This window comes from Papio anubis, chromosome 11 (assembly GCF_008728515.1).
Source record: "Papio anubis isolate 15944 chromosome 11, Panubis1.0, whole genome shotgun sequence".
Taxonomy (NCBI): Eukaryota; Metazoa; Chordata; class Mammalia; order Primates; family Cercopithecidae; genus Papio; species Papio anubis.
This window is the reverse complement of record NC_044986.1, coordinates 476,057-488,557: the sequence shown is the minus strand read 5'-3', so window position 1 is coordinate 488,557 and position 12,501 is coordinate 476,057. Positions and strand designations below refer to the sequence as shown.

General features: G+C 54.1%; 1 protein-coding gene across 2 annotated transcripts in view; it reads right to left on the bottom strand.

The window, feature by feature from the left end:
• CFAP46 (cilia and flagella associated protein 46) overlaps positions 1 to 12,501 on the bottom strand; it is a 119,997-nt gene that overhangs the window by 64,540 nt on the left and 42,956 nt on the right. For both annotated transcript variants that reach the window (XM_031651966.1, XM_021943888.2), the window contains 4 exons: positions 8,660 to 8,744; positions 5,893 to 6,031; positions 5,350 to 5,533; positions 655 to 826 (listed from right to left, as the gene is read on the bottom strand). In XM_031651966.1, the coding sequence (XP_031507826.1) occupies positions 655 to 826; positions 5,350 to 5,533; positions 5,893 to 6,031; positions 8,660 to 8,744 (580 nt within the window). The remainder of the gene's footprint in view (positions 1 to 654; positions 827 to 5,349; positions 5,534 to 5,892; positions 6,032 to 8,659; positions 8,745 to 12,501) is intronic.

Here is a 12,501-nt window from a genome sequence, read left to right as displayed (position 1 = left end):
TGCGTGTGTACATGTGTGTGCGTGTGTGCATGTGTGTGCAGTGGCCACCCTCGCTGGGCTCTGCCAGCCTCTGCTCTTCATGGCAGGCCTGCGGGAACCACCCCATGGGACTCTCCAGGCGCACCTGCGCTCCCCACAGAGTTTCTGCCCCGGGTCACCCTGAGCTGATGCCCAGGCACTGGCGGTGTTTACGCTCTGGACGATGCCAGTGGGGCTGCCATCGTCTGCCCAGGTCCCCACTTACCAGCAAACCCCTACCTCCCTGCACTGCTGTGAGCAGGGGCCGTGTGGCCAGGGGCCTGCGGAGGAGGAGCAGCTGGAGAACGGAGCCCCTACCTCGAGTCGGAAGCCACTTTGGGGATGGCTGAGGTGCCCACAGGGTCTGAGGTCTCCCCCAGCCTCCTGAGGAAGGCGGCCTCCGAGCCGGCCCAGCTGTGTGCCTGAGGACATGGCTTCTCCCTGACCTGGACAGAACCTTTCTGTGAAAGTCCCTCAGGGCCCCCGCAGAGGACAGCGCTGTGACGCATCGGGGCTCCTGGCCTCCAAAGCCTGCACGGACACGTGGATCCCCAACGGCCGTCCAGCCACGGAGCGTGAAGCAGAGCTCTGGGGGAGCTGCGTGGGGTCGGCACCCTGCCAGCGGAGTGGGCTCACCGTCCGGCGTGGGCTCTGCCTCCGGGGCGTCGCTGGGCGGCTTCATGGCCAGCAGGATCTCGACGGCCCAGCGGAGGTGGAAGACCACGTCCTCAAGAGGAAAGTGTCTGTGGTGGAGCCACTGGCCGAACTCCATGAGGTACTCCACCTTCTGCCACTCCGTCTCAGGCTTCTGTGGGGGTGAACAGAGAGGGTGACACCCTCGCGATAGCCCTCGAGGCTTTCCTGATGCAGTGAACACTTTCATTGCTCACTTTCTAGAAGAAAAGGTTCATTCTTATCCCACAGTGACCGTTTGGAGGCTGCCTCTAACGAGGTCAAGCTGCCGTTTAGGCTCATTGGGACGTTTCAGGCACAGGCGAGATGGCGCTGCTGTTTCTTTTCACAGGCAGCGTGTGGGCAGGCTGCAGTTTGGCGAATCCTTCCCTGTCTCCTCACCCTCTGCAGGTGCCACCTCCTGGGGCCTCCTGGGTCCCCAGGCATTCCCTGCACCACAAGAGGACACGGGACAGGGGTCCTGCTGTCGCCCTGCCTGTGGGTGGCCCTGTGTGGGTGGTTCTGCGGGCAGCCCCGCGTCCCTGCTGGAAAGGGCAGCCTCCTCCAGAGTCATTTGCCCTGTCCTGCGTCCAGATGCAGTCCAGTCCAAGGCCCAGCCGGGGCAGACTTGGCCACGTGCAGCTACAGGCTCCCATTGAGACCACTAACCCTGGCTGCAGGCAAGCCCCAGCCTAGCCAGGCGGGGTGCCTGCATTACCCTCTGCAGGCAGGGTTAGCCTGCACCGCACCCTCCGCAGCCCCGCCGGCCGGGGTTAGCCTGCACCGCACCCTCCGCAGCCCCGCCGGCCGGGGTTAGCCTGCACCGCACCCTCCGCCCAGCCCCACCCGTGTCCGGGGTTAGCCTGCAGCACCCTCCGCCAGCCCGCCCGGCGGGACCCAGCCTGCCCAGCACCCTCTGCAGCCCGCCCGGCCAGGGGTTAGCCCTGCGCCCTTTCCCTCCGCCCAGCCCTGCCGGCTGGGGTTAGCCTGTACCGCACCCTCCCCACCACAGGTGTTGCCGAGGCCACAGCCACAGTCTTTTCCAGCAGGGTGGACCTCGCATGGGTGTCGCCGCCACTTCATTTCTGCTGCCAAATATCTGTGGCTCTCTGAGCGCTGGCCCATGCCACTTATTCAGCCCACGAATCTGCTGGGGGTTCCCTCTGTGCCCGGCACTCACGCTGCATCGGCCGTCATAAGCAGGTGCCTGTGGGCCTCAAAGCACAGACGCTCTGCAGGACACATGGCTCAGGACCAGAGAGCCAGTGGTAGGAGGAAGGGGCCTCACCCGGCGGAAGCTGAGGAGAGCCTTGAGGCACTGAGAAATACCATGGGGGGTGTTTGTGGAGAGGGTGCTCCGGGCAGGGGTGCAAGGCCCTGCAGTGCGGGTAAGACAGGAAGGGACTGAGCCACAGCACTGTGGGCTGGAGAATGCGGACAGCAGCTCTGACCTGGACCTGGGGAGCCTCCCACTGCTCTGCAGAGAACAGGCCGGGGTGAGCCAAGAAGAGGTTAGCGCTGCCCACACAGGGAGACGGAAAAGAGCCCAGGGCAGCAAGGAGAGGGGGTCTGGACAAATCTCAGGGCAAAGCCCATAATGGAGTGTTGGATGGGCAGGTGTGAGCGTGGAGGGGTGTGGGAGGGTGTGGGATGTGTGTGTGTGGGATGTGGGGTGTGAGTGGTGTGTGGGATGTGGGGTGTGAGTGGTGTGTGTGGGATGTGGGTGTGAGTGGTGTGTGTGGGATGTGGGGTGTGTGGTGTGTGTGTGGGATGTGGGGTGTGAGTGGTGTGTGTGTGGGAGGTGGGGTGTGAGTGGTGTGTTCAGGATGTGGGCGTGAGTGGGATGTGTGGTGTGTGTGGGATGTGGGATGTGTGGTGTGTGTGGGATGTGGGGTGTGAGTTGTGTTTGGGGGTATTGGGAGTGAATGGTGTACATGAGATATGCGTTACAGGTGTGAAGTTGCAGCCTGTGGGGTGTTATGTCGCGTGTGTCTGTGGGTCTAGGTGCAAGGTGTGGGTTTGTTGTGGGTGTTGGGTGTGAGTCCAGCCACTGGAGGATGGAGCTGCAACATCTCGAGGGGAAAGGCAAGAGGAAGAATGGTGGGAAAAGTAGGCATTTGGTTTTGGGCAAGACGCTGGCCCCAGGGCGGGGCCAGGCAGGCAGCAGGATTCACAGGTCTAGGGGCAGGGTCTGGGCTAGAGAAGTGCTTGTGGGGAAAATGGGCAGCAGCCATGTTTAGTTCAGGACGTGGGGTGAGATCAGATGGCCAAGGTCCTGCCCTTAGCCCAGGGCCTTCTCTGTCATGAAGAGGTGGGAAGGGGAGAAGGATGGGGAACTGGTGAGGTGGTGGGGCCTGGGAGCCACATGAAGGATGCCATGGATGGGGAAGGAAGGGAGCAGCTGTGGAGGCTGGCGGTGGCTCCCACAAAAGCTGTGGACATTGGGGAGGGCCTTGGCCCTGATGGGGAGGTTCAAGGGAGAGCGGGTCATCTTCTCAACAGAAGTGTGGGGCCACTGGAGTCCACAGGCTGAGGAGTGCTGGGGACCCTGCCTCACACCGTATAACTCATAAATGTAACAGCTACAACTATAAAACTCAGAAGAAAACGGGAACAAATCTTCAAGACCTTGGGTTATGCAACAGTTTTGCAGATACAACGCCAGAAACACAAGCAACAAAACAAGAAACAGACAACTAGAATTTCATCACAATTTAAAACATGTTTGTGCCACAAGTCATGCCATCCAGGAAGTGAAGAAGTGGTTGAAAAAGCAGCTCACAGAATGAGAAAGGGTTTGCAGATGATGCTCCTGCTAAAGAACCTGCATCCACAATACACCATGAGCTCCTATAAGGCAACGAAAACCAAACCACCAGATTAAAAATGGGCAAAGGACTGCAATGAACACTTCTCCAACCACCTACAAATGGCCCATGAGCACGTGGGAATATGCACCCCATCATGAGTGGCTGGGAAAATGCAGGCACACCAAACACGAGGAGACACCCCCTTCACACCCACCGGCACAGCCAGAACCGTCAGACGACATCGAGAGCTGGTGAGCGTGTGGAGAAACCGCCGGCAGGTGGGAAGGCAACCCTGTGAGGCCGCTGTGGGAGACGATCTGGCACTTCATCTCATGGCCCCACACAGGGCCACCGTGTGCCCAGCAGCTCCACTACTGGGCTGTGCCCCCAGGGGACGAGGAGGGGCCACGCCAGAACTCGGGAGCAAATGCTGACCGCACCTTTCGTCACAGCAGGCAGATCATGGGAAACAACAAACAGCCGGGCGTGGACTGTGAGACACGGAACGGAATATGACTCAGCCCTAAACGAGAATGATGGGGATGGCCCTGGGCGATGTCATGCTGAATGAAGGACCACGTAATGCTTGGCTCTGTTTACAGAAAATGTCCAGGTCCGCAGCTTGCTGGGGCCGATGGACATAGGGAAGGAGGGGGAGTGAGTGCTGATGGATGCAGGGTAGGGAAGGAGGGGGAGTGAGTGCTGATGGATGCAGGGTTTCTGGGAGGTGATGAAACCTTCTAAAATTGTGTGTGGGTGATGATTATATAACTCTGAGAATTCACTAAAAACATCACATTGTACCTTTAACAAAAACAGACAACTGGAGGAAGGACTCGGGTAAGTGAAGACAGAAAACACTTTCAAGGGCTTCTGCCCCGACGGCCAGTGCGACTCGGCTGGGTCCTGCCTTCCCCAGTCACCCCGCAGCCTCCCCTCCTCAGGCCCTTCCTGCTTTCCCTGGAGGAGGCCAGGTCCTCGCCTGATCCCCACCAACCCCAGCAGGGCAACTGCTGAGGAACGACGTGGCCTCTGGCTCCCCGGAGAGAGGCGCAGTGGCTCCCTGTGGCTCCCCCATGGTGGTACCCGGGCGTCTGCCTTGACTGCCCAGTGCCCTGAGCTGGCACTCACACAGCACCGTCAGAGACCCCCAGTCATCCTCAGTTCCCAACGCTAAGGGCTGCCTGGACACCAGAGCAATCCAAAGACCTCAGGGGAGGATTGCTCTGAGCTGGAGAAACAGCCTGCCTAACAGAAAAGCCTTTTAAGATCTTCACTAATGTTGAAAGGTTCATGGGATGCCTTTTCATCCCCGAGATGAAGTTCTCGGGTACGCACCACATGGCCCTTGCTTCTGACAAGCAGAGGCATCAAATCAACGCCAAAGCGCCCACCTCCTCCCGAGCCCACCCCAAGTGCATCGAGGGGAACACCCGTCTCACCTTCCTGGGGGTGGGGAAGAGACGCCAACGTCCCCAGAACGCCCACATCCCAGGGCCCTGCAGAGCCCTGCTCCCCTGTGCAGCCACCCGCCCATCTGGGCCCCTGGGCCTCCAGGGCGCTTCTACTTGGGGCATCACCCTCTGGCCCCCTCACCCTGCTCAGGGACAAGGACCTGACCACGACCCCTCTATGCTGGAAAGGGACCACTGAAACCAGCTCCAGCCATCATCCCTGACTGGTCGGCCAGAGGAGTGCCCGGGGCCGCACGGCACATTCTCTGCACCATCAGCCGTGGCTGCTCTACGTGCCGCCCACGCCAGGTCCCGGCTGAGCTTCTGTCCACACGGTTCTCCCTTTTGCTAAAGGACACATTTTACCACGTGCACCCACGCTCAGGGCTTCGCACCTGCAAGGCCTGGATGGCGCTGTTGTAGCAGGCCAGCTTTCCAGACACGCTCGGCGAGTTCAGGGCCAGGCGGTGCCACATGCGCGCCAAGTAGTCCTCACTCTCGGCCTTGAATTTCTGTATTTCCATCGAGAAATTCTGCCCCAGCTTGGCCTTCACGATGACCATGTGCTTGAAGATCAAGCTAAAGAAAGGGAAGGTGAGAAACCAACGTCGGGATCGGGTGGCAGAATTTTCAACGTGTGTGATGCGGCCCGGACTTACTCCTCCACTTCCTGCTGAAAAAGACAAAGCAAAGCAGAGTCCAGGGGAGTGGGGGTCTCGGGGCTGCGTGGGGTTTTCAGTCCCCGCTCTCCCTGTGTTGAATTCTTCTGGGGAAGTCAAGTCTTCCAGCACAAGTGGGAACCTGCGGAGGCCCAGGCAGAGGGGGGCAGCGAGGAGCAGGGGAGCACACGCCAGGCGGGGGTGCAGCAGGCGGTGGGGGGAGCACACTCCAGGTGGGGGAGCACTCCCCGGTGGGGATGCAGTGTCTGGAGCACTCACAGGCGGTGGGCTGTCCTTGGCAGCACCTGCACGGCCTCGTCCAGCACCTTGAGGCCACCCTCCCAGTCGTCCTGGTCGGCGTGGCTGTGGAAGAGCAGGCCATAGAGCGCAGCACGGAGCATCAGGTCGTCCTCAGCCCCTGGGAGGGAGAAGAAGGGGTGTCCTTGGAGCCGCCCGATCCCTCATCAAAGGCGCCCTCGGACCTCCCAGACTAAGCTGCCCATCACAGTGCCCCTGAGGTGGAACCGTGGCTTCTCAGGTGCCCAGGCCGGCGCATGCCCCGCAGGGCTGATGTGAGCTGTGGACCTGCGTGGCCCCTCCAGCTGTCTTGTCTGCTTGCTGGTTGCTGTCTCTCACTCTCCATCTGCTTGGAGAATTCTGCGTTCACAGACACAGCCCTGTGTTTCCACGTATTAAAGATCGGAGAGCAGGACTCGGGGTCCTTTCAGGAGTTCCATGGAAAGCTCCCCCGCAGCCGAGGACACAGCGCCATGTGCGTGCTTGGGAGTCCACACGCTTGGCGCCCGCAGCACGGGAACAGCTCCCGAGTCTCCGCACGGGCAGCAGAGCCATGTGACACTCAGAGGCAAAGGTGTCCGCCTTCGGGGCACACGCAGAAAACACCTGCCTGCTGGGAGGGGAGCCCCACCCAGCCTTCACAGGGCGCCCCGTGGGCCGTCAGTGCCCCCAAGTGCACGAAGCCAGCAGGGTGGGTCCTGGTGCTCTGATCCACATCTCTGTCCTCGTGAAACACCCCCCAGGGCTGACAAGAATCACATGCCCGGTTGTGGACAGAATGTGGTTATAACTGAGCAGTAACCAGGCTGTGCCCTGGCCACGTCCTTGTTGTTAAAAGTTGCCTGGACCCCATCGCTCCTGTAGATGGGGTCTCTGACGTAAGAATCCTAAGGCTTTGGTTGAAGGATCACTTAGGATGTTTCTCAGACCCTGAATGCCAGCGACCAGTGTGGAGTCCCCCACAGAGGAGCGCGATAGGGACCGGCCCAGGAATGCCTTCCCAAGACCCTGCGCTCTTCCGGCAGTCAGCCATCTCCACACTTCCGTCCTCTCCAAAACCCTCAAGACTCCCAAACTCCTCAGGGAGGTGGGTCTGCGGCTGCATCCCCATCTCCGGCTCAGCCACCCCAGGATTAACCCTTTCTCTGCCGCAGCCTAGCCTCTCAGTGGAAGGACTTGCTGTGTGCGTCGGGCTCGTGCTTGCAGGACCAGCAAGCCACACACACTGCTGGGGTTAGTACTCAACTTAGTAATTACACGTGGCCACACTTTTGTTTATTATTTTAAATCAACTTTGCCTCTCTAAATAGACTCTAAATGCTCAAGGTAGGTTCCACTTTTCTATTCCACAGCATTTAAAGATTTCCCAAATACACATGAGGACTCTTAACAGGGATAACTTTTTTAGCAGACAATTTTTTTTCTATAAACATGAATTGGTATTCTAATATGATTCTATTGTTCTAAAGTCAGTATGTGTTTTTGTACGTTTGTTTTGCAGCTGTTTTGTGTCCATGTTTTTTGTGGAGGTAGAAAAATGCGATTTATCTGTCAGCACAGCCGAGAGGCCAGACTTCACGGCAGCCACGACCAGGGGTGACAGTGTCCACTCTGGACTCAGGGGTGTGTGGCCCTGGACAAGGTTCACGACACCAAAAGTAACACTGTAAGCCCCCCAACCGACTGAATGGACCCTCCTCTTGGCCCAGGGCCTTCCGAAGTGTACCTGGAAAACTAGTTTGGTGGGGTCGGGGGTGGTAGGGGGCAAGGGTGGACAGGTCTCATCACATCCCTTCTGCCTTTGGAGCCAGGCACAATGGACCAGCATCCACATGAAAACAGAGCTCTGAGGGCTGACGGAGTGGACGCTCTGTAGCAGTAAGATACCAAGTTCCAGTCTGACTCTACCAAAGCAGCACACGACAGATCGCAGGCCTGAAAGAGATCCAGGCATTTTATACCCAAATATCTTTCTTCAACACACTTTGAAGTGGGGCCCGTGCAGCTGTCTCTTGCGGGGAAAAACTACATCCTGTTGAGAATCCCCGTTTCCCTCTCCAGGGCTGTTCCCTGAGCCAGGGGAGAATTAACCAAGAGTCTGGTGCCTTTTTGTCTGATAAGAGCTTGGAAGCCTGGAGGCTGCATCTGCAAGATAAAAACCCTGGTCTCCACAACTCCTCATCTAAACCTGGACATTCCTTTCTATCGATTCCAGGTCTTTAGATAATAACTCTTTCAACAAATTGTCAATCAGAAAGTCTTTGAATCTGCCAGTGACCTGGAAGCCTCCCCTCTGAGTTGTCCCACCTTCTGGACCAAACCAGTGTGCACCAGACACGTATTGTGATGTCTCTGCCTGTAACTCCTGTTCCCCTAAAATGTACGAAACGAAGCTGTAAACCAACGACCGTGGGCCCATGTTCTCAGGACCTCCTGCGGCTGGGTCACGCATCACGCTCCTCACATGTGGCCCAGCATCAATCCCTTCAAATAGTTCACAGAGTTTGACTTTTTTCCTGGACAGTCAGAAGGTCCCGGCTCTGGCTTCTTTGTATATTGAAAAGGAATTTCATGAGCTTATTCCTGAAGAGCACTCAGGTGCCTGAAAACAGACATTATCTGGAGTTATTGCCAGGTGGCTTCATGTCAGGGCACGGGAATTTAAAAGCAACACATGTTTAAAGTTGGGCTCAAGTCCTTCCCTTTCCTTGTACCTGGAGCCCATGGGTCTGTCGGTCCTGCTACAAACCTGGAAGAAAATATCCTTCGGTCGTCCCGCCGCCTTGGAAGTCAGCCGTGGGCCACTGGTGCAGAAGCAGCGTCTTCTCTTTCTCCTAAAGTAACGCAAGTAAATGACACGTATATTTGAAAGTTGCAAGACAGTCTTTCACCACGAGCTAAGAAACTCCCCCTCTGAGTCTCCTTAAACTGCTTGCTATTGCCATAGCTGCTGTAAATTAACCTGACAATGTTGTACCGGCCACTATCGCCCACATTCTAAAGCTTAACAATATACAGCCAATTAATAGCTTAAGTTATTTTAATGTAAATTCTTGGCAAACAACTCAGGAACTGCCTCTTATTTCCCTTTAAAAACCCACTTGGAACTGCCTCTAATTGGAATGCATGTTCAGGACCACTTGAATCGATGCTTCCGGATGACAACCTTCAAGCTTGGCCCAGGCAAACTCTCTACTTATACCAATTTTGCCTCAGCTTCTTCCTTTTAGGTTGACATCATTTTGCTTTTCATTTTGTTATAGTAGGTAGCTAGTCAAACATGAGCGGGACAGGAGAGGCCCCCGCCCCGCACCAGGAACTTCAGGCAGCCATGAGGTGACGGTCAGGCAGCTGTTAACCGTCTCTCTAAAATAATAATTGGTCTCAGCCAGCACCAGGGAAAGGCCGCCTCCCAAGAGACAGAAAAAACCTGAAACTGGTGATGAGCAGCTTCCCGATGAGATCTCAGGAGTTGGGCGAGCGGGCTCAAGCACACGCACTACGAGGCAAAATGGCGGAGCTTCCCTGGCCTATGACCTCCCTCTAGGAACACGCGACTGGTAAGGGACGACCTCAAGTGAGCACGTGCAAAACTCCAGTAAGTACCCTGGGCGTGCGGCCCTCCCAAGTGCGGGCAGCCACCGTGCATGCAGACAGCCCACCGCCAGGGAAGCGTCTGGGGAGAAATCAGGCAAGACCCTGGAAGTCGGCCATGTATTGAGACAGCCAGGTGGGAAGCGGCCCCCAGAGACTCTCCGACCGGCCTGCTCACTGGGAGGAATGCGCACTGCGGGGGAGACACAGAGGCTCACGCCATTTGCAGCGGGGAGGAGCCCGGCCCCTCCTCCTCCCGGGTGAACCTGGGATCCATTCGGTGAGGTGGGAAGTGTACTGGCGGGAAACACCCTCTCGCTTCACTGAGAGCCTCTGTTTCCCCTTTTCTTCCTTTCTACCCAATAAAACCCTGCCTTTCTCACCCTTCAAATTGTCTACAAGCCTCATCTTTTGTGGCAGTGTGACAAGGACCCCGTCTTTAGCTGAACTGAGCAAAAGTCCCACAACAGTGGGAGACCCCAAGCCAAAGGTGAGCCATGCACGTGACCTCTCAGGTCTCCGCTCGGCCTCTTCCCAGTGTGCTTTCCTTCCCTTTCTTCCTGTTCTGAAGCTCTCTGATAAACTCACTCCTGCTCTGAGACGTGCCTCTGTCTCTCCTTCTGCTTTAGGCTCCTCAGTTGAAGTCTCTCTTCTGAGAAGGCCAGAACTGAGGTTGCTGCAGCCCGCTGCAGATCTGGCACTGGTAACACACTTTGAGGTTGCTGCAGCCCCTGTGGGTTTGCCGCTGGTACCGTACTTCAGTGGTGTGTGACTCGAATACGTCTGCTGCTAACCATTCGGCTCTATCTAATTACAGATATTGCAGCAAAATTTCTAAAATACTAAGTCACAAAAAGTCTGCAGCTGCTCCCCTAACGTCATTGAGAGCTTTTTCAACGACATGAAACATCTAAGTTGGTTTTGCGGCTCTAAATCAATGTGACGAAAAGCACATTAGACAAAACTTAGGGAGGCAGTGAGAGCCAGTCTCAGAGGGAGTTCACCGCGGCAAATGCTGTATTAAAGAAGGATCTCAAATCAATAATCCAACTTTACATCATAAGGAACTAAAACACTAGCAGAAGGAAGGAAATAATAGAGATCAGAGCACAGACAAAAAAAGATAACAGAAAAACAATAAAGTCTATTGTTTAAAAGTTGGTTCTTTAAAAAGGTCAACAAAATTGAGAAGCCTTTAGCTAACTGACAAAAAAAAAAAAAAAAGGAAGACTATTCAAATAACTAAAATAAGTAATGCAAGTGGAGACATTACTACCGACCTCAGGGAGATAAAAAGGATTATAAGAAAATCCTATGAACATTTGCACACCAACAAATTAGATAATCTAGAAAAAATGAACAAATCCCTCCAAACACACCCAGACTGACTCAGGAAGAAACAGAAAATCTCAACAGACTTATAATAAGAGATTAAATTAGTAATCAAAAGCCTCTTAATAAAAAAAAAATCCTGGACTAGATGGCTTCATCAGTGACTCCCATCAAACATTTAAAGAAGCATTAGCAACAATCCTTATTAACTCTTCAAAAATGTAAAGACAAAGAAATGCTCCTGGGTTCACTCTGTGAGGCCAGCATTACTCTGTTATCAAATCCAGATAAAGACATCACCAGAAAAGAAAGTTATAGACCAATATCCCTTATGAACATAGATGCAAAAATCCTCCCCAAAAGATTAGCAAATGAAATCCAACAGCATATTAAAAAGATGACTCATAATGACCAAGTGGGATCTGTGAGAGGTGCAAGGGCGGCCACTGTGGGCAGATCTGTCAGCGTGATGCACAGTATTCAGCATTAACAGAGCAAAGGAGAAAAACCACATGACCAGCTCAACGGATGGAGAAAAGGCATCTGGCAAGACCCAACACTATTTCATGACAAAAAACTCTCAGAAGACTAGAAATAGAAAATTCCTCAACATGATGAAGGGTCCTTATGGAAAAACCCACAGCTCACGCCACATGCAGTGGTGAGGCTGAAGCTCTCTCACTAAGACCAGGAACAAGACAAGGTCGCTGCTTCCACTGCTGCTATTCCACCGGAGGCTCTGACCAGAGCTACTGGATAACAAGGAAGAACACGGTGAGAAGGCAGCCAGACTGTGTGTGCTACATTGGAAAAGAAGAGGTAAAACTATCTCTATTCACAGATGACATGATCCTATGCAGAGAAAATTCTTACAAATCCACAAGAAAGCATTAGAGTCAATTAATGAATTCAGAAAAGTTGCAGGGCACAAGATCAACACACAACAATCAGCTGTGTTTTTATGCACCAGGAATGAAAACTCCAAAAAGGAAATTAGGAAGAAAGTTCTACAGACTGAGTTGTGTGCCCCCAAAATTCATATCCTGAGACTCTGACCCCCACTGTGGTGGTATTTGGAGACAGGGCCTCTGGGAGGTAACCGAGGTTAGATAAGGTCACGAGAGTGGGGTCCTCACGATAAAGTTAGTGCACTTTCAGAAAAGACACCAGAGAGCTTGCTGTCTCCTTCTGTGTGCCACATGAAGACATGGTGAGAAGGCAGCCAGGCTCTGTGTGTGCCAGATGAAGACACAGCGAGAAGGCAGCCAGGCATTCATGGCCAGGAAGATGTTCCTCACCAGAACCCAGCCACGCTGGCTCCCCGATCTCAGACTTCCAGGTTCAGACTTTGAGAAATAAATTAAGCCATCCAGTCTATGGTATTTTGTTACGGCAGCCCAAGCTAAGACAGAAAGCATTCCTGTTTATAACAGCACCTTAAAAAATTAAATACTTAGTAATAAATCTAACTAAAGAGGTGAAAGACTTGTATGCTAAAAACTATAAAAGGTTGCTGAAAGAAATCAAAGATCTAAATAAATGAAAAGATAGCCCATGTTCACGGATAGGAAGCCTTAACATTGTTAAAATGTCAATACTACCCAAAGCAGTATTCAACACAATCTCTATGGGTTGCAATAGTCTTTTTAAAAAATATATAATTTT